At 27.9% G+C, this 23,410-nt stretch overlaps 1 protein-coding gene across 1 annotated transcript in view; it reads left to right on the forward strand.

Moving 5' to 3' along the window:
- Positions 1-1,427: 1,427 nt before the first annotated feature.
- Positions 1,428-23,410, forward strand: part of LOC107443261 (serine/threonine-protein phosphatase 4 regulatory subunit 1) — a gene marked incomplete at its 5' end in the record, with an annotated part of 107,016 nt that continues 85,033 nt past the window's right edge. Inside the window, 1 exon segment of the mRNA XM_016057068.4 lies at positions 1,428-1,596. Coding sequence (XP_015912554.2) covers positions 1,428-1,596 — 169 coding nt within the window.

The raw sequence follows: 23,410 nt of genomic DNA on the forward strand, positions 1-23,410 counted from the left end.
AGAACGAAAGTTATTCATGGTGATATCTCTTTTTTTTTTGCGGACTGTACACATCCTATACTTTATAAGAAAAAAGAAACAAAAACCTGGAAATTTTAAGATTTTTATCTGGAAAACCTGGAAAAATCAGGGAAATTTGAAATCTGATTCGAGTGGCCACCCTGCAGGAGTACCACCTTTATTTTATCTGTATGATAAATGAGAAAATAAGGCTAACAGATTTCAATAATTAATATTAAAAAAGGTATTTTTTCTAGTTATTAACATTGAAATTTGAATATCAAGTTCCAAGCAAAAGTATTGGATATCAAGTTCATCCCACTCTTACTACAACTGCCTTGCTTTTAAACAATCCAGATTGAGTGATTAGTAATAAAATCACCTCTCACTCTGATTTGTAATAAAATCATCTCTCACTCTGATTAGTAATAAAATCACTTAGATCCAGATTAATAAAAGCACCTCTATATGCATCAAGTCTATCGATGTAAAAATATTTGATTTAAAAGTTGCATAAATCAAACCTAAAAAAAAGCTGCTAGGCAGGTTAGTACATATGCAATTAGGTTGCTGAAATTAAAAAACAGAAAAGGATGAAATGTAACAAAGAATTTTTTCAAATCAAAACACAGATAGGTTTCTTAGAAATTTTTATAAATTAAATTATTAATAAATAAGTTAATAACTGTATTCTTATTTGTTTATTGATTAAAAGTCATTTCATTTGTCAGTTAAAGCAGTAGTTACCAACTGGTGGCCCGCGAAGACTTTTTTTTGTGGCCCGAAAACTAAAATATATTAGTAGCTATTTTTTGCGGACAGTTTTCTTAAAAAATCCTGATGGATTTAAAATACTTTTTTTTTGTTCACAAAAAGCCTCATTTCTTCGTTTCTGTGAAATTTAACATACCAACGGTGCAAAAATATTTATTTCTCAGGTAAAAATCTACTTATTTTGATTTGTAATTTAATACTTTTGTTTTGTACAACTTGATAAAAATCTGACAGTAATATTTAATATTCCTTTAAACATAAAAAAAGTCCTATATAAAAGTCTGATAAAGTTGCGGCCCGCCATTCCGCCATTTGTCTGGTGTTTTAATTGTGACCCCCGGCCTCGTATAAGTTGGAAACCCCTGAGTTAGAGTGTAGAATTAGATGCCCTTCCTTTGTATTGGACACTGGTCCTTAAAGCTTTTATTGTATATAAAATCTTCTATTCTATATACAATTAAAGCTTCATTTTTGTTTTCAATTTGGAAGTTATTTTTCCTGTTTTTTGTAAGAACATAAAAAATTGTCAAAATAAGAGGATTACCAAATTATAACTTTTACTTTGTCTTTTTAATAAAAATAAGAAAAAGCCACTTGTTAAAAAAATATTCTGTTTAAAAAGTTTTGATTATTTAATCTTATAATTTTAATAGATTCTTCTGATGATCCAAATGAGGAATTAAAAGATAATTCTGATATGAAGCAAGACGGAAATGATTCGGAGCTTTTTGCAGCTGATGACCTATTAGTTAATCCTGATGATTTACTTCCACCTGTAGCAAAATTAGAAAAATATGCAAATAGTGACATAGTCTTCAATCGGTAAGTTTATTTTATCTTTAAAAAACCTTTTTGCTATTAAAACAGATCATAAAATTGTTGTATAATTGTCTAAGATTTTAAAGTTCAAACTATGGGTTTATAAATGGATAGTGTCATAACAAATTAGAGTACGCTGTAGAGTAGCTACTTGTTTGAGTTTTGAATTGTGCATTCATTGAGTTATAAATCGTCAGGGTTGGGTTTTTGTCGTCAAAAAGTGGTTTTTGACATGACAAGGGTATAATACTGGTTTAAACCGTCAAAAACCCGTCAAAAATGTCGAAAACTGAAGTTTGCCAAGAAAATATATAAACTTCAAAACTACCAACAGTTGCCATGCATTATATTGAAATTTAATTATACTATAGGTAATCAGCAGGTTTTAAAATATTTTTTAATTAAAATTAAGGTAAAATAACAGATTTAAAATCTCAGAAATTTATATTCAAATGCATGTGCAGAAAAATTTTGCACAAAAATTGTTTAAATATTTATATTTTAAAAAAAAAAAAATTTCTTTTTGATACTTAAGAAAATTAAAAGTTTATTACTATGCATTTTTGACATATAAGGAACATATAACTAATATTTATAAGGAACTTACAAGTTATGTTGTATAAATACAAACTTGATACAAGTGTATGAAAAAAAATTTTAATGTTATACCGAATATCTTTATTATCCAGTATGTTAATTTGAATTTAAAAGTAGTTATATTTGTGAATAATGATAAATATAATTCATATTGTTTATTATATTTATTTATAATTATTACACTTATCATTTTAAAACAATTTTTATCTCTTAATTTTTTTTTCTCCACTTGTATTAAGAATACAAATAATGCATATCTTGAAAGCAAGAAGTAATTATTCAACAGCTGAATATTTAGATATTCAACAAAACTATATAGTATTCAGCAAAATGAAATTCACAAGTATTTGGATAAACTAAATTTTCAGCATAGTAAATGAATAGGCTGAATATACTGTAAATCGACACTAACTACTCTGTGTATTTAACAGAAAGCACTTAAATTTGTATTGTCTTATGTTAAAAAGATTATTAAGAAGATTTAAAAGAATATTAAAAAGATTTTTCTTTAAAAGAAGATGTCTAATGTACAAAACTGCTAATGTTTATCTTTAAAAATGTCTAATTTTTAGTATAATCTATACTATACACTAAATTTGGTTATAAATAAATTTCTTAATAATATCACTGCAGATTTTCAATAACACATGAAAATGAATACATAATATTACAAAAGATGTGAGTTTTCAAAAGTACAAGATTTTGGTTACTATTCAAAATATAAGTGTTTCTTCAAAATTTTAAATTTATTTTTTCTAGAACATATTTAGAAACACTATCCTTTAAAAAATATATAAATTTTATGCATTAATTAAATTTCACATATGAATATAGGTTTTTGACATTTTTGACAGTGAGGTTTTTGACGTGACGGTTTAAACCATGGTTTAAACTGTCAAAAACTGTCACATGTCAAAAACCTGCCAACCCTGTAAATCGTATAGTAAAATTTATGAATTGTAACCAATAATTTTGTTATTGATCAATGAGGAAGAATTACAATATAGATTATAAAAAGTTAAGATACAGTTATAAAATCCCTCTCAGATAAGTTAGGAATCAAGAGAGTTATTGAATAATAAATTATGCCAGATAAATTGGGTATCAGATAACACTAGAGAACAATTCAGATTTCTTCGATGAAGTTTCTCTCTCCGAGCTACAGTTTTTTTAAAATTATTTTTTTAAATGAATTTTTTAGTTGAATGTACAGGTTTTAAAATGTTACATATAAATAGGGTGGTGTAAATTTCTTGGAGACGTAAAGCACATCATCAGGATTAAAATTGTTTAGGGACCCATGTCTGGAAATGTAGTCGTTCATTGCAAGAGACGCTCCCGCATTATGAACAGATTTCAGGTGTCTGTCCAGTTCAAATTTACTACCGTTTAGCGGTACCTTCAAAAATTCAACTTCAAGGAAAAACGGTAATTTCACAAAATACTTTTTAAAAAGCAAGTTCTAAGATTCCCTGCCTCGTAAAAATTTCGTTGTTTGTATCGCCCGTAAATTGAAGTTTTTTTAAAAAATGAAATGACGAGGTTGCCCCTCTGGTAGTAGGAAGTCGAAATTCGAACCTTTATTTTAAACATTATTCTAAATTTATTCTAATAGACCTTTTATTTTTTTTATTAAACATTTTTTTCTCTGTAAAACTTTTTTCTGTATGACCCTGTCTAAAATGTTCTCATAATGAAGATAACATTTAGTGCTAGTACTGTTAAGTGTATGTTTTTATTAAATTCAAGTTTAAGTGTAACTATGGACAATGATTTTTATGAATTTTTAAATTAAGATACAATTTTAAGCCAATTAGCAAAAAAATTTTTTGAACATATGGGAAATATATATAGAAATTTACCAATCATAAATGATTTTTATTTATAGAGAAAATTTTTGAAACATTTTCTTACCATATCATTTTTGTGTTGATTTTTTAATATAATTATTAATTTTTACAAATTATGTCTAAATTTTCACGTAATGGATACCTCTTAAAACCTAGACAGGCGCCCTGATAATACAGAAGTACTCCTAACTGCATATGGCATTTTCTTGCATGAATTTCTATGCAATTTCAATCCTGATATGTGCTTTAATTCTCCAAAAGCATGTCCTCAACATTTACACGACTCCCTTTTAAATATAAAGTTATTAAACATTTCGCAAAAAAAAAAAAAAAAGCAGGGATAACCCTGTCATTGGAAATAAACTAATCGGAGGAGCAAAACTAATTTTAATTTGAAATCCCCACAACTGAATCATGAATGATCAAGTATTTGCATAAGTGCAACAAAAATATTGTTTTCCAGTGCAATCACATTATTCTGTATTTTAATGTTAAACCTTATGCTTATGGCTGGTACATCCATTGAACCAGAATAACAAGTTAAGACAGGGCTGATCATGCTCCGGAAAAATCCGGATTTCCGGATTTTTCGCTAACTGGAAGTTTCTGGAGAAGTTTCGCATCCGGAAGTTCCTGGAGATCAAAGGTCCAGACGTATAAAAAAATCATTGATCACAGAAGTTTCTGAAAGTCAAATTTTCAAAGGTGGAACTTAAAAACACACTTTATTTTATTTGTTTGTAAGGAAGAGCCAGATAAAGCTTATATTCATGATTAATATTCATTTTTTATCAGTAAGTAGTTATTATAATCATAAACTCAAGAAAGAAAGACATATTTGTAAATTTTAATTACTTTTCCAGGTCATCATAGGTATGTGTAAAATTTTAAATAAATTTCAAGGAAACTAAGAAATGTTGAGAAAAAGGAAAAATGAAACCTTGTTTAATTTTTTTTCTAATTTTTCAATTTAAACTGTTTTTTTTTTTTTTTTAACTCAAGAAATTTTCCGTAATTTTGACTTGGGCTGACAATCACCCCTGCTAAGTGAAAACTTGTCAGTGCACTGTATTCACAGGTTGCCATTGTCGCTGACAAGAATGAATTTGTTTTATAATAGCTGTCCTTGATTGCTGTAATAGCTCCCACTGCCTTTTTGGCACAGTGAATATAGGGACAGGTTGTCAATAGTGTTTATCTTCTTTTTTTTCTGTGTTTTAAAAAATAAAAACACTATAATACCTTTTTCTTTTTTTATATTCATATATATTAGTGGTACATATATATTTATATTACGTGAGGACTTATAGAAAGAAGTATGGGACCTCTTTAACTCTTTCTTATGTTTTGTCTCAGCCTCTCCTAATGTATTTTTTTCCTTGTAAGAAAAAAAAACAGAAATAAGTAAATTGTTTATTTTTCAGTTTCCTAAAAAATTTTAATTGATAAAACTGTATTTATTGTGGAGAGTTAATAGGTCCCAAATGACAAAAATAATCTGCCGTAATAGGCTAAGATGGCTGGGCCATCTATGGAGAAGCCCTGAAAATAGCGCCATGAGAATTGTCACCTTTAAGAACACCGACGGGTCACGTCCCAGAGGCAGACCCTCTACCAAATGGCTCAACAACATTGCAAATGACCTGAAAATCCTAAAGATTAGAAATTTGAAAGGAGTTGCCATGGATAGGAGGCACTGGCATTTGTCAGCTGTTAAGGCAGTCAAGGCCTAAAAATGGCTGCTGCACTGACAAAAAAGTTAACAGGCCTCTCTATCCGTAGTAAAACTTGAAGTCCCGCTTAATGGCTTATACCGTCCTAAAAAGGGTGTAAAGAGGCAGCCACTAAAACAAAGTATTTTTAGTTTTTGAAAGATCTGTCAAAAGCTTCTTAACACTAGGGGATGATATGATATTTAGCACGGTAAGGAAAATGATTAGTTTCCTGAATTTTGACCTTTTCAAAAGAAACTTCTTTTTGGCTTAAAAAAAAACCTGTAAATTTTTATTACTTAGGGATCTCGTAGTCCTTGAAAAATTTTAGCAGTTGTAAATTTAGGTTAATGCTAGAATATATTTGTTATTATTATATACCACTTTCAGGGGCCTGTCCAGGCCAAATTTACTACCGTTTAGCTATACCTTAACAAATTCAACTTTAGGAAAAACGGTAATTTCACAAAATACTTTTTCTTAAAATTTTATTTTTGTATCCCATAAGAAGCGATAAATCCATATTTTTGTGTTGATTTTTTAATATAATTTTTAATTTTCACAAATTATGTCTAAATTTTCACAAAATAGGTACCTCTCAGAAAAATCCAGACAGACCCTTAACTTTATCGATAAGTAGATTAGCAAGCTGGAATTTTCACGCATATATACTTTTTTTGGAAATTTTTTTTTAGCGGTGATTACACAAAATATCGTTATTTGTTTTATTTTCGTTTCCACTTTTTAAAATTTTCAAGGCCTGCGGGAATCCTGCAGCTATACTTTTTTATAGTATATTTTGTTTTGAATGAGGACGCTATCCTTCCCTTCTCTATGACAACAGCTACTGCTTTTTCTATCGGAGAATTCTCGGCCCATAATATGTTTTGTATTTTGAAATAATTCTTTCAGCATTTAAAACTTATTTGTTTACTGCCCTGTAAGTTTGCTTTTTTTCTTTACTATAAATTTAACAGATTTGGCTACTTTTCTAATTAAAGATACTTAAAACTTTCGTTTTAATTTACATTGGCCATTTTGATTGATAATGAGCTACATTTTTTTATTTAGAGTGCTCATGAAATATTCGTGTATTCAAATAGAATTTTAATTAAAAAAAATCAATACCATTTGTTCATGTTTACATTGTACATCAATTTGTAAATGGTTTTGTAATTCTCAATATTACATGGAGTGCTATGGATAAATTTGTATGCATGTATATTTTATCCTTTGTTTTCAAATCTTGGTTACAATGTTCGATTTTTGACATTGAATGATGGGCGTTGAATATCTTTTTTAAAATATATTTTATTTATTTATTTTTCATTCAACAGCTATTAGTTTGATTCTTTTGCACTCAATTCAGCTTGTTTCATTCTTTTTTAACTAACAACTCTGACCCTTTAAATATTCTTCAAAAGCGTAATCCACATCTGCAATAATTCCTTCCATTTGTGTCTATAATAAAGTTCTTTTTTTCTTCTATTTCATTTTGTTTTGGAGTGGCATACTGGTATTACTTGTCTATTATATCTTGCAAAGCTTGATAAAAAAAAGTAAATACTCCAATCTAAGAAGACTAAATATAAATTCAATTTTCATATTTTAAAGTTGTGCCCTCCAAAAGTTTAAATTTGATTTTATACAGCAATGATGTTGAATTTATTAAAAGATGGTTTTAACATGCTTTGATATTGTACTGATTCTGTTCTTGCAGATTTTAATATTACATGGTGCATAGCATTTTTAAAAAGTGCTTAAAGGTGCTTATTTTCAATTTTAGTTTTTAAAAGCCTTTAATGGTGCTTTTTTCATTGAGTGTTTATAAAAAGTGCTTAATTTTTCTTTTTTCGAAAATGAGATTTTTTTCTTTACCATGCCGATTTTCGTCACATATTATGCAAAAGTGTGCTTTTCACATTGTTCTATTCAACGTTTTCTAAAATCATTTCGGCGTACCGTCGGTCCATAGCATATGAAAACGCCAATCAATTTACAAGTTTGATGAAATACTTGGGAGTCAGCATGTGCGTCTACTGAGTTGAGTTCGGTGAGATTATTGCACTGTTATGTGCAACTCTGCTGCATTTTGCGAGATATTCTCAATTTCAGGCTTCACTTTCCACCCTCTAATATCGAACAGAAAAATCTTTCGATCGTTTAACAATGTCTAATGTAATCAAGAAAAAGAGTTCTTTGTCAGAAACTAGTTATTTAATCATGATCATGTGAAGTCTTTGAAAATTATTTTGCATTTTGTTAATGTATATAGTGCTTTAAAATGTTTTTTGAGTGCTTAAAAAGTACTTAAAAGGCGCTTATTTTTTGATGAAAGATTTGGCTTTGCACCCTGTGTTAATAAAACAGTTGATTTTAAAAATCAGCAATTTTTATTAGTGGCAGTTACTGTCTTAAATGATTTATAATGCAAGTGTTTTCAGTGCAAGAATAGTAGTTTTTTTTTTTCAATTGATAAAGCAATATTTAGAAGTAGTTAGTTGAAGTTGTTTTTGCAATCTCTGAAATTACTGTTTCCTCCCCTCTCTTTTTAGACTAAAAATTTAATCCACTATGAGAAAAATGTATTTTAAACAAATTTTATAACTTTCTCTTTCAATTTATTTTGCTCTTTACATTATTATTACCCTCAGCACTTCTAGTTTCCTTATATCACAGTAATGGCTAACAGACTGAACTGTACCTATTATATTGTCTATGTACCATTTTAATTCCATTGCTGCTTCATTAAGTATTGTTTATTGTTCTATTATTTTTTTCTAATGCCATTTGGCATCTTTTTTCATATAATTGTTTTTTTTTTATATATCTCAACTTCTTTATCTACGATTTTTTTTTATTTTTAAACTTGTTATAATAGTGTTTGTGTAGGGGAACATAGCAAGTTTATTACCAAAACACATAACATAAAACTAACATTTTTATTAATTAGGTACCAGCATTGGTCTTTCTGCTGTACATAAATATATTTACAAGTCAACAATTGTTGCAAAAACAACTTAACTGAAGTAGTGCTTGGTTTTAAAATTTTTACACAGTATTTATTCTAAAATTAAATCCATTATGTTGATAATTATTAAATAAATAATTCATGTTATTGAAAATTAAAATTTGTTTTATTAAAATAAGTTAATGTATGATTATTTAATTGTAAATATTTGACTAAGATTTTTTTTCTGAAGGGCTCAGATTTTTACCCATTGAATTCTGTGTCAGCAATTCATATTTTTTTCTGTGGTTTATTTGGAAATTATTTACCAATTATAATTTTTCTAATGTCAAATGAATTGTTAGTTAAATTGTGATTCCTATGTTCAGATTTGCTGCCTGAGCTTTATACATTTACAATATTTGTTTTATTTTCATGTAGTAGAAAAATCTTATTTAATTAAAACTGTGCTACTAACATTCAATTAATCTAAAATATTGTAAATTTTTTTTAATTGCTTTATTTTTGAACTTGTTGGTCTATAAAGCGATGTGATGTATCTTTATCTAGTGATTAGTTCAGAAGACTTTAAATTATTATCTTGCGTTAAACTTTGTGCTCTTTATCCCAAGAAGCATTATTTAAGCAAAAATATTGTTGCTAGATTAAAAACTTAATTCTCTACAAAAATATATAAATAGGAAATAACAGTCAACATGTTTCAAGAGCTCAAAAACTGGCATCCATTTTCAAGACTTAACAGACGCCAATGAGAAGAAACAAAAGTGATTTGGAATATGAAATGTAAATCTGCCAATTAAAAATGGTAAAATAAAGGCAAGAAACAGGGTTAGCAAGTTTTTGACACATGACTGTTTTTACCCTGGTTTTTACCGTCATGTCAAAAACGCCTCTGTCAAAAACCCATAGTTTTGGTAAAACTGTATTTTTATTTGAGTTTAACTGCGTATAATTTAAAATTAATTCATTTTTGGGCAATAAAATTGGAAAAAAAGTTGTTAAAAGATATATAAGAACAGATTCTTGCATTCTCCCAACATGATTATATCAAATCATACTATTTGAAGTAAAATATTAGGATACTAAACAGAAATTTCAACATTTCCAAGCATCATTTTGTTTGGCATATTACGTTACTGAAGAATGGCAAGATTGATTACTTTCATTCATAAAATCTTGCTTTGAGAAAGACATGTACACATAAAAAGAAAGCCTCATGAAATAAACTTTTCTTATCAATTTTGCTTTCAATATTTTACACAGAAATGAGACATGAAAAACCCTGGGAAATCCTTTTACAATTTCCTTGCAACATTGCAATAGCCTTTTGTTATCATTATCCTCAATGACAGGCTTCCTTGGAACTAGACTGGTGGTCATTTATAAAGGCAATTATGTGAAAATAATATATTATCCGCTATATACTTATTTATTATTATAATACTTATTTATTAATTGCTTATTTATTTATTTATTATTTTTTAAATAATAATTAAAAGAAAGATTTTCAGCAAACTATAATATCTGGTATTATGTATAAATTTTTTCTCCATAGTACTAGTCATTGTATATATATTAAGATCATTTATCTTGTAGAATAAAATTGCTTTTTTTTATTTTTTTATTTTATAAATGTAAATTTATACTAGGAAAATATCTATTTATTCAAAGATACTAGTCAACCTGTATTATATATGACAGGTTCCATTTTTTTTTTTTTTTTTTTTTTTTTTTTTTTTTGCATATTAAAGAGAAATATTAAATTAAGTAATTTGTAATCATATAATGCTCTTTCATTTCTAAAGTTTCATTTTGAATTTTCCTAAAACTTAGTTTAAAAAAGAAATTATGTTGGGAATGGAGACATCTTCTTTGCCACTGAATTCAACATCTGAAGGGTATAAACAAAGAGGCATTTTGAAAAATATGCTTTTGATATTTTTAAAAAAAATTTCTGATCAAACTGATAAATATTTAATCCATTAATCAGTATCTCTTTAAACTTGTGAAAACTTGTTGAAATATATATATAATGAGTAGAGACCAGATTATGATGAATTAAAAAATTCCTATTGTTATAAAGAATTCTCTTATACAGTAAAAAAATGTCTTTAAAAATAAATGCAGAATATGCCCAATTATTTGAGTTTATCCATTAAACAAAAACAATGTTTTCCTCTTTAAAGCAATTCAATGTAAATTCTACATTCATTAAAGTTTAAAATAAATGTTTTTTGTTGAAATAATGAAAGAAAAAGAAAGCAAATAAAAATAAAATTACTCCTGTACATTTGTTTTTTTTTCTTTTTTTGCATATAAATTTTAATCAAGAGCAAAACCTTTGTTTCTCAATTACTTTAAAGCAGAGGTGTCAAACTCAATTTTGCAGAGGGCCATATATTAAATTTAGAATATGTAGGCGGGCCAGATGCAAATAAAAAAAATGTACTGAATTATTATAAAATTTTCTTTATCTAATTATATAGTTTAATATACGGTTGTTAAAAATCATATCAAAGTTATAAAAGATGGATAGATTAGATAATTATTTTAAGAATTGATTGGGGACGTTTATTCATAAGTCTTGCGCGATGTTTGTTCTTATTTATCTTCATGATGGAAAACATCTGCTCCCATAAATAAGTGCTATCAAACATGCACAGAATGCGTGCTGCATGCTTTTTTAATTCTGGGTAGTTATCCAAACTCTTGAAATATTGTGTATAAAATGTAAGAGAGTTAACCTCCTTAAATTTTTCTTTCAAAATACTGTCCGATTGAAGATTTATCAACTCCATTTGCCAATGAACTGGTGTCTGTGAAGCTTTAAAATTGAATGAATTGTTGAAAATTGGGAATTCTGTTTCATTCATTTTGTGGAAGTCTTCAAAACGATTGTCGAATTCCGTGATAAGATTTTGCAGAAGTTGAGAATATTGATCCAATTTCTTTGTGGTTCACTGTGCCAAATGATTTTTAATGAGGGAAATGATCCAAAGTTTGATTTTTTACCTGATTTTTCCCACAGCCTTAATTTTGTTTCAAAGGCTTGAATACATGAACACATTTGAGTGACAATCAGATTTTACATTCAGATCAGTCAAGTGTTAATTCATATCTACCAAAAAGGCACAATCAATCCACCAGTCATTGTCATAATGAATTGGGTTACCTTTTTCTAACATGAAAGCTTGAATAGGGTCACGTAATGGAAAAAATCTTTCTAAAGCTACTCCTCGACTGAGCCAACGAACTCCGGTAAAATAAGGGACATCAAAAAAATTTTCGTCCAAATCTTGTAAAAACTGCCTGAACTGTCCGTGATTTAGTCCTCTGCTCCTTATAAAATTTACTATTTTAATTATAGGTTGCATGACATGCTCCATTTTTGAATGTTTGGATGCCAATGATTCCTGATGAATTATACAGGGAAATCCCACAAAATTCCCTGATGCTTTCTGTTTTAATTTAGTTACAACTCCCGAATGTTTGCCAGCCATGGCAGGAGCGCCATCCGTAGTTGTGCTGCTAAGTATATTCCAGTCGAAGATTCCGCTTGTTGCTAAGAAATGGCGTTACTGTCTATCTCTCTCACTTGTCTAGGCACGCGCTGCCCTTGAAATTACTTATAAATGTAGTGTGCACATTTTAAAACTTCCGTAGAGGAATCGAGTGAAGTCTAAAAGCTCTAAAAAACACGATTCTTCTTTCTGTGACGCATCGCGATCGCGGGCCTTATTGATACGAACCTGGGGCCGGGTGTGGCCCGCGGGCCGTATCTTTGACATGACTGCTTTAAAGGTATCAATCTGTTGAATGATTCTCTTTCAACAAAAGTTTAAAAGAAATGAAATGAAGTTAATAGTTGATGTGACTTAATTTCGATTACAATTATCTGTAGTATCTCTGTACTGAACGCCTGATGTGTTTGCTATAAAATTATTGAAATATATATATATATATATATATATATATTTTAAATCAGACTATAATTTTCAATTTGATTGAATGTGATATTTAAACCAGTTTGAAGGATATTTATATTTTAATATATTTTTTGCAACAGAGTGCGCTTAAATTTCATGGAATATTTTGTAACTTATTAGTCTGTTAGTAAGATTTCTTTGACTACTGTCTGACCCGTCTTATAAATTTTTTTTCCTTCCTTTCTTATGGTTGTTTATTGAATCTTTTCATTAAGGTAAAGAAAGAAAAAAAACTTTCCTTAAATTTAAAACAAAACTTTTTTAATCATATAAACTATCTTGCTAAAAATAATTGATTGGGCTTTACAAAAGATCTTGCTTCTGATTTTATGAGAAATTTTTACCCTGATAAGAATTTTTAAATTTGATAAATTGCATATTAGAATAATTTTATAATCTTAAACAATGTAGTATGGGAATAATTTTATAATTATTGAAAAATTAGTTCATAAGTGCTTGGCATTTTTAGAAAACTGTGGCTTTCTCTTCATATTTCCTCATTTTTTTTTTCGATGTCAGGACTGAGTGCTGGCGAGAAATAGACAAAACCTTACTTTAACAGTCATAAATAACTGGTACAAAAACCACAAAAGAATGTAATTTAAAAATTTATAATATTCATTCCAATATTATTTATTCAAAATAAAGTTGTCCTAATTTTTTTTAAAGCTTTTATTTAAGTGAAAAGTTTATGACTTAGCATTTTTTGTTCCGTATTTAAGAAGAACACAGCTGCTTAATATCTATATTTCCACACACTGCTTCACTGGGCCATTGTATAATAGGTGTATGTAGTTTTGTTTGAATCTAATGTAATATTCTTAACTCTAAGTCTTAAGTATATGATTTCCTAATTGTGAGCTGTCAAATGGAAATTTTGTATAACTTGTGACAAATTACCAATAACATGTTATCTTTTTGCAGATTATTATAACCAATCTGGCATAACCAATAACATATTATTTTAACATATGAAATAACATATAAAAAGAACCGTTAATTTATCAGCACTGAGCAGCACCATTAAAATTGTCAAGTTTTGAATAAAAAACTATTGTGTTGTAAATTTATTTTTAAAAAGTAATTCTGCTTTAAATTCAGAAAGAAATGGCAGATTATTGTGTATTAAATGAATAATTGACAATAATAGTATGCTATGTTTTATAGGAATATAGAATTCCTGTTAAACATATTTAGGTTTTAACTTAATTATCAACTGACTAGATTTTTGATTTATGAATTTTCTTTTGCAAAAGAGTAAGAAAAAAAAATTCTAACTTACTGTTTGAAAGATTAGTCTAAGTTAAAATCATTTGGTGGGCGGTAAACTTTTGTTGAAAACTATTGATTTTAAATTTTTTAGAACCATTTTTCAAAAAGTAATAAAATTTATCAAATAGATCTTTAGATCTTCTATTAAACTTGTATCTTATATTTTGTCAAATATATATATTTTTGTTTATCATGTATTACTATTATTTTCTAAATAACATTTAAAATATAATTTTTTTAAAATATCCTAAAAGAAGTTGACGTGTAAATAATTTGCAATAAAATTATGTAAAACATGTAGTATAAAAGATATTTTTTTAAAAAAATACATATATTTCTTTAGTTTTAATTTTTGTTTAAGAAGAAATTCCTTATAAAATCTTATTGGTAATTTCTCAGTTTTTGAATATCCGGGTCTTTTTTTCTTCTTTTTTTTTTGAAAACTAATTCTGTCTTTTACATATTTAAACCTTAATGAAATGGTGGATTAAACATTGAAATAAACAGTGGATTAAATATTTTAACTCGGGGCTTTATTACTATGCACCAAATAAATAAAACCATTAATAATCATAAAATAAAACTATAACAACTTAATAAAATCGTAAAACAATAAAACAAAATATCTTCTTCGAGTTCGTTTTAATTTGATGAAAGCTTGATTTACTCCAATAGAATAATTGGTTGTATGCAGCTGCCATCTATGAATGGTATTTGCATAACTGCCAACTTTTAATCCCTTCCATAATGGCTTTTTCCAGTGGTAATAATATGGAATTAAAATTTCAATTTTAAGCAAAAAGATACATGGCATTTGAAAATGCTTAAGATGACGACTATAATGGTAACACATATTAATATTATATGCTTAATTTTTTTAAGAATAGTGGTGATCACAATTATTTAAAAACTAAGTTTATAAATGAAAAAATAGTATATATTTACTACCACTTTAAATATGAAAATAAAATTTTACGCCAAATGCGTAAAAGTTGGCAGGTATGTATTTGTAACAAGTAACCTTTTCATAAATTTTTGCTTTTAAAATTGAAGGCAGAAAAATTTTTTATTAAGGAGGTGGTTACAATAAATATTTTTATCTGTATTTTGCAATTTTAAGATTTATCTTGGTAAATTGAATTTTATTACTTTAGCACCCTTTTAATTAATTGGTGCTAGGTTATTATTATTATTGTTATGTTCCCTACCCATTTTCTCCCCTGTAAAATTAATTTGATTTACAAATGCTGAAATGGCGAACTGCTTAAATTATTGTAATAATTTTATTGTATTAAAAGCCATACCCAATTCATTTATTAAATTTCTTTTTGTTTTAATTTCACTCTGATAATTTTTTCCTTGCATTAATGATATCTATATGTACAAGAAATACTTAAATGAAGTAAATTATGCTTAATTATTAAAACCAAAATTAGTAACTTAAAAAATTTAGGCTTTAATTAAAAATGGCTTAGTAACTTAAAAAATTTAAGGGAGAAATAATAAACTCTTTAAATTTTTAGATTGAAGATTAAAAAATTTTTAAATAAATGAAATTAAGATTAAAAAGGCAATTTTTATTCTGAGCAAGTGTATTATAAATACACCTATAATTTTCATAAAATGAAAAATTTCAATGATATAAAATAAAAAATTTTAATATTCAAGACCAATAAAAGTTCAGGAGGTGCAGTCCCCTCCCCCATTATCATTACAGTGATCCTTTATTGAAGGCTTAGACGCATCTCCAATTTTACGCATTCAATGTTTGTTTACAAATACCAAAAATAAAATTATTTTTCGTTGTTAACCCATTAATGCTGAGATTTGTCAGTACAATATGTTAGTTTTTGACTTTTTAAGCAGTATAAAGAAAAAGTACTGAAATTTATGCAGACTAAACATAGTTTTTCATTCCAATTCCCAATTCTAAGTTATGCTCAACTATTATACAAAGTCAATTGCGAGATTTGAAATGTTCCTAATTCAATTTGTGACTATAAGTATTTGAATTTAACTAATTCAAGTTTTTGTCATTTTATTGAGATAATTATATTATTTTGAATCTGCTAGTTATATATTAGCATACATTTTATTGTTCCATATTGTTTTTAATTTTTAGATTCTAATAATTCATTTAAAATTTTATTGAATTTTTTATTTTTCTGGTATTTTATCCTTTCTGATTGGTTTTTATATTAATTCTCATTTTTCAAACGTCTCTATATGCAAACATCACGTGAAATTCTTTTAGTGATAAATCTTCAGTTTAAAACCTAATGCTGTTGAACTAATATTATTGTTGACAGTGTACATTTCAGTTATTCGTTTTCAAGAATGCTTTGGAGAAAAATGGGCGGAGTTTAGAAATGACGATTCTTGGAACTTCCAAGTCATTGACCTTTGGGTAGAATTATGAATGAAAAAAAGACTGGATTGGCAATTTCTCGTAATCGCAGTGAAAAGCACCAAGAGGGAGGTGTAAAACCAACCGTTTATGTTCTAAAAGGAATTTTGTTCGTGTATGTGTTTCAACTTAGCCTGTTTTCTCGATAATTTCTTAGGCCACATATTAGGTTTTAATCTTTTAAAACACTCATAATTTCCATATTTACGCATTCAACTCTTGCCGTATTATAAAGAATTTCATTTCTAAGTATTTTATTTTGTACAGGTTTATTTTTATTTCTGCAAATTTTATCAATTTGTTCCGTCACATTGATAGAAGGTAGCATCTTATTTAACTATTCACTTTTTATATGAATGTTTGGATTAACGATTCTGGATTTACATAAAATTTTCCGAAACTTTAAAGCAAAGATGTACTGGATGTACTAATTACGTTCCCCCCCCCCCGAAAAAAAAAAACATATTAAGAGCCATAATTAACCAAAGCTGTAATCTAGGTTTTATTTGAAAGATACTATTTTTAGAATTTTATTAACTGCTACTCTTAAGATAATTAGTTTATTGGAAGAATTTTATCCGAATAGAATCGAATTTTATTAGAATTGAATTTTCGAAGAATAACTATTATATATATATACAGTGGAACCTGTCTAAATTGACCACCCTCGGGACCAAGTCAAATGGTCACTATATAGAGGTGGTCACTTTATGAAGAGTCTTTAAAAAGGACTCTTTAAATAAAACTTGCATTTAAATAAAACATTTTGACTGCTTTTTAATTTCAATTCGAAAACAATGATGTATATACTAACACAATTTTTTAGAATTTTGTGACCTTTATTATTTTTATTGTTGATATTTACTAATAACTTGTTATATATCTGAAAATAATATAAAAAATATTAAAAATTAATTTTAAATAAATTTCTTTATGCATTAGTTATTCTTGCACAATATACTCATTTTGACTGCTTTTGGGTAATATAGGTATTTCAGTCTTTCTAGTGCTAACAAGTTTTAATCTGTTGTTATAGAGGACTTCTATTTTTTTTTAATGAAGTCATATTTTTCAGGTAACTTTTTATTTAATCTTTAGTCTGAATTATTGTATTATATGAAATAATTGATTTTTTGTTTAAGTCAAAAAGTTTCTTCACCTTATTGTTTTTTTAGTGATTTTTTAGTAACCAAACTAAACGACCATTTCGGTATAAAAAATTTCTTTATTAGCAAATGAGAGCTAAAAGTGATTGGAAATAATTTTTGCTATAATAATTAAAAACAAGGTAATTTAAGAGAAGAATCTATTAAGCAGGGGTCTGTTTAGAAGAAATTTGGGTCCGTTAACGGACCCTTCACAAAATATCTTTTCATAAAAACGGACCCTTCACAAAATATTTTAACTTATAAACGGACCCTTCACAAAATGATTTTTCTTTTAATCGGACCCTTCACAAATTTGTTTATCTTCATTATTATTTTGTTAATTGAATAAACCCAACCCTTTCCAGGGCAGAAAACAACAAAGATGGATGTAAAAACGAACTAACTTTTGTCTTCGGCAGACGATTCTTCCGTTATTCGTCCGAAATGAATATTCTGCGTTCAGCAGTATAGGCTAAATACCAAATATTTGTATGTTGCATCTCTAGTTTAGAAGCAGAAATTGTTGTTTATTTTTTAAAATTTAATTTTTTTAATTATAATTTTACAGTGTTGAGCATAATCTTGTATATCTTTAGAATTTAAAAACTCCTTGAAAAAGTTTTTTTTTGCAATAACGGACCCTATTTGCACAAATTCAAAAAAACGGACCCTGGTTGAAAGAATGTGAATAATTTTTTCACAATTTCACAAAAAACGGACCCTTCACAAAATGTCTGGACAGACCCCTGTTAAGGCTGTGTTACTTCGAACTGGGTGAGAAATGATCTCTTACATGTGATTTGTTTTTTTTCCCTCTCCCAAAAGCCTTAATTTTGTTACATTTTAATGATTCGGTCTCTTCCATAGCGCAGAGTTTTAGGAGCCTGCACCGAATTTCGTTAACTTTTGAAAAGCTTATCGTTTGACGGTTAACTGTTAATTATGTAACGGTTTATTTTTTTATTATTGATTCAATCCACGATTTTCACTTGAATCACAATTAATATTTTAACCATTTCTTTCCGAAAATTAAACTGTGAGAAAAAAAATCACAATCTTAAAGAATAATAAAATATAATTCATGATTTTTACAAACTTAAAAAACATTCTTACTGAATGGGGTTTGATCGCTCTACTTTAAATTAAATTCTGATGTTATACGAGTTATGTGAATTTTTATTTTGACGAAAAGGTGATAAAAAATATTATTGATGCAGCTTCGGAAAATATTTTGCATTGTAATTAAAAGTTCGTTTTTAAAACATTTGAATTTTACACTAAATCGTTTATTGATTACAAAAAGAGAAGAAAAGAATATTTCCACTCTTACTATATCCTTATAAACGCTGTTTTCTTGTTTTATGCATTTATCTTTGTCTAGTCATTTAAGATATCTTCATAGTGCAAAGAAATATGTATCAGTAATTAAATAACAAGACTAATCACTAATGTTCATTAAATGCTTTGCGGATTACTGTACAGCAAATTCGATTCACTTGAAAGAAGACCTGTCAGAATAGTACTATCTTCAGATTAGTTACACCAAGCAATTTTAATCATTTTACTTAGCTTGAGTTTTGATACATCATTTCGTTGGTAAAATGTGAAAATAAAACTTAGCTTTGTAATGTTTAAAAAGTTATACAAGCATTATTTGTTTAGGCACTATCAATGTTAGGATTGTTTTAAAAATATTCATTCTTTGAACTTTAACAGCTAATAGCTTTTAACCATAACTCTATTGCCGTGTTTTATTGAATCTGCATGGTAGTAGCAGTATTCACTAACGTGCCATGTCCTTGTTATTGACTTCATTTCTAATGATTACGTCAGTGATTGCGCAATACGATATTTTTATGTCTCCGTTACCATTTCTATACATTAATTTTTTAATTCGTAATTTTTCTGACCTTCGATTTTAGTTTGTTCATTATTCTTTTAGAAGTTAGATATAATTAATTATACTTTCACTAGTGCAAAATTCAAGTACTTATAAATTTAATGTCTATTACCAATATACTTATTTAATTACATAATAGCTTGCCATTTTCATTATTTATTCATTTTATTAGCTGCGAGCAGCATCGAAAATTTTCCAAATATGGCGAACAACTGACCCTAGCTGCATAAAGCTCTATTTATGCATTTATCGCAGGGATGAGGGTGAGGTAGGAGGTGGTTCAATCATGTGTTCGTCCTCTAACCATCCCATTTCTCTAAGGGAGCAGTAGGAGCAAGGGCGATGGGCGTATCCCTAAAAGAAATCAATGGCTGGAAGTGAAAAAGATGGCGTTATATACGCTAGCCCCTGGGTGCGCTTTACTACTACTACGACTACTATGTTCCACTTTTGCGATACCGTACTAGTAATTCGGCATGGTTGTATTTTGTTTACCTATTTTAATTGGTGACAATTCTAAATTTTTCGCCGACAATTTTATCCGGCTTTGTTTACTCAGAATGGTCTATTTTTTTCAAGTAAAATATTTTAAAAATTCGAAATGATAGTAGAAATTTGTGAATCTCTTGGCAAAATGCCAATAATCGTAAAAATCTAGCATCTTTATCCATTTGAGTAACAGTTGGTCATTTAATTTTTCATATTGATGTAGTTGAGGCCTTCTTAAGAATTCATTTATTTTTTTTTTTTGGGGGGGGGGACTTTCAAGTCACTTATTTTGCAGGAACCCTAATTAAAATTAACTTTGTTTTTTAAAAATTATTCTGGTTTTTAGAAAAAATTCAATATGATTTAAAAAAAAATATCTTTTACCAAATGCATATTTCAAGATCTGTAAGTTGGTCTCAGGGTTTTTTAGTAAGTCTGATATTTAAGGTCTTTTATTGAATGTAGTTGGATTGAAATTGTGATTATTGGTTATATTGCAAAAATCTATCTATATTGGAAATTTTTGTTTTTATCGTCTTCGTAAGTTTAACCGTAACTAGATTCACTATTTAAATGCGCGAGATTGGATTTTCTTATCTTCTTTCTCTTAAATCTAGTTTTTAATCTAGTGATCTTCCTCCTCCATGCTCATCTTGATAAAAGAAAGGAATTTTCTTTATATGTAGTTTTCGTCGAGATTGAATTACTTGGTAATGGAATAAAAGCGAAATATCTTTTAAATAAACAAAATTGAAATGCTTCGATAAAAATGCACTGTTTTATTTCTTGATCATTTTTTTTCTTCTATCCGGAAAAATAAGTTAATGTGTCTTGAGATATTATATTGATGTCTTACAATTTGGTATCAGCAACTTGAGAAGAAGTGAAGTAATTATGACTAACCATGTGTTTTAATTTAGATTTAATTGGATACCTGTAAGCGACGTCAATAGTGTGTATGAAATATGATTGGTTTCTGAATCGACAAATGACACGATATATTTACGATGACGTCACTTGCAGATATCCAATTGTTATTCATTAGCTCAAGTTTTTCTAGTTTTCAGTTCTTTGGTTTTTGATGTCTGAAATATTATTTATAGATATGTTAAATTCTCAAATTTTTTACTTGGTTCTGGTTGAGAGGAGAAGTTTAAGCAAAATGATCTAAAGCCAAAAGCTTTTAAGTACGAGTTCCTCTTATACCATTCTTCTACTGGGTGCTCTTTATTTACATTTTATAACAAATTTTAATTCTTCATTGAAGCCAGATTTTTTTGGTGTGGAATTCTGAGTTTCATACTTTTTCTTACTTGTTTCATTGTTTGTGGAAACAATGTCGTTTTTAAATATTGCCCCCGTCGAGAAAAATATTCAAACGATTATAAGGATCGTAAGAAGAATGTAATCCTGCGGTTATCGTCTTGGATTCTTTTTTTTCTTCCCTTTTTTGTTGTTGCTTCAATCGCATTTATTTAGATGCCAAAATGCCTTGTTTAATTTCAACATTTTCATACAGTGCTTACATACACTTAAATACATTTTTTTATACTGTAGTACACTCGTATTTACTAAAGAAATGCTGGCTAGTGAAACCAATTACAAATTTGTTTTGTTTTTTTTATCTCCGTTACACTCAAAAGACTTTTTTTTTTCTTTCTGTTTTTAAGATACCTCCTTACTACAATAGAACCATCAACTCGAGTGTTTTAACAATTTAACTATGCTCAAACAGTGGTAAAATTCGTATCATTCAATAACCGCAACGCTTAAGAATTTTTTCGGATTTTTTTTAAAATAAAAAATTGAAATAATAGATTCAATTCGTACATTTGAATCTTCTACGCCGATACGAAAAAGGTGAGATCCTAGGCCCAGGCAGTCATGTTTGCATTTAAATGCCTAAAGTCAGCCATAGCTTTTTTTCTGGGGGCATTAGGAACATAGTTGTTTTCATTAAAGATTCTCTAGCACTTATCCTTTAAGTTCTGCTTAATATCAAATTGGTTAAAAGTCTCACTGAATGAGAGGTCAGAATTCTTTAAACAACCAAGGCTCTTATTTTGCAAATATATCAGCTTGTTCATTACCAAGTGCGTAGGTATCCATTGGAATGAAATTTTATGTATAATATCTTTTATAAACAACCTGCATTCCAAAATTCGCTGTGTCACACACTGGCTATTTTGCGATAAGACCTTTAATACTAATTTGGAAACTCAGTATTAAATATAAATTATTAATTTGTTTCACTATTGTATTAAATTATTAGTTTTAAATATTTCACATTTATGTAGGTTTGGATTATGTATATTCTAGGCTGTAGGATTCAGTATTCATGATTCACTAAATGTATTTTAAATATTTCTATTTTTTTAATTACATTTAAGTTAAAGAAGACGAAACCAGGCACTACTAATGGTAATTTCATTATTTTTGATGCGAGAATTTAAACTTAAAACAAGTTATATAAGGTATTATTAGGTTACTAGGTATTATTGAATACTTTTACATTTGGTTAAATGCTAAAAAATTCTTCAGATTTTTCTAGTTCGAAATTTAATATTCCTCAAATGTTTTTTCTCTCTATCTTTTTTTTTTAAAAATCTTATGTTTTATTGAGTATTATAATTCTACTTATTGGTTCGATGTTACCATTGACCAATATTGGTACTCTTTTTATCTGAAGACAGTTTAAAATACCTTTTGGAGTAGAAAAATATTTAAAATAGCATATTTTGAGCGATAATTTATTTTCTTGACCATTTTATGTGAACGGTGAATCAAGAGAGCTTATTTGTTTGGTCAAGCCTGCTGGTGTTTGGGCATCTGGCCAGAAAATTTGGCGTTTCCTCTTACTACGGCGAAGAAAAACCTTTAATTCCAAAAAAGATGGAAAATGTGTTTCGGCGAATCTACCAGGCTTGGCAGTTTTTCTGAACACGTACTCCCGAACACAGCATCAAGACTACGCCATCTTATTTTCTTCCCTCCTATTTTTATAATTTTTTTTTTCTTCTCTACTTTTTCTTCAGCAATGATGTGCGTATCTGTTAGTCTCTTGTTATCAACGTTATGTTATACGAAATGTTCTTCTTTCTTTTTTTCCCCCTTCTCTTGCTGCGTGATCAGAAAAAGTCTGGCATTTTTTTTTTATTATTAGTATTATGTTCTGAATGATGTATTCCAGTTCAGTTCATTATACTGTAATAATTTTTCCTATTATCGCAGATCTAAGTTCTAAGATAAAACAATAAATAATTTAAAATGTATAATTTAGGTCTCATAATGGGTTTACGAATGGTGAAATACATGGGTGATTCTCAAAAAACCTAACAGTATCATGTCCTAACAAAAAATAACAAAATTACCATTGTTTTTTATTTCTATATTTTTAAACGCAGTTTTTCCCATCCATAAAAAATTCAATCATTCACATTTTCTGTAAAAAAAGTTTTTTTTTTTTTTTTTTATTTTTNTTTTTT

The sequence above is a fragment of the Parasteatoda tepidariorum genome, chromosome 6 (assembly GCF_043381705.1).
Source record: "Parasteatoda tepidariorum isolate YZ-2023 chromosome 6, CAS_Ptep_4.0, whole genome shotgun sequence".
Classification (NCBI taxonomy): Eukaryota; Metazoa; Arthropoda; class Arachnida; order Araneae; family Theridiidae; genus Parasteatoda; species Parasteatoda tepidariorum.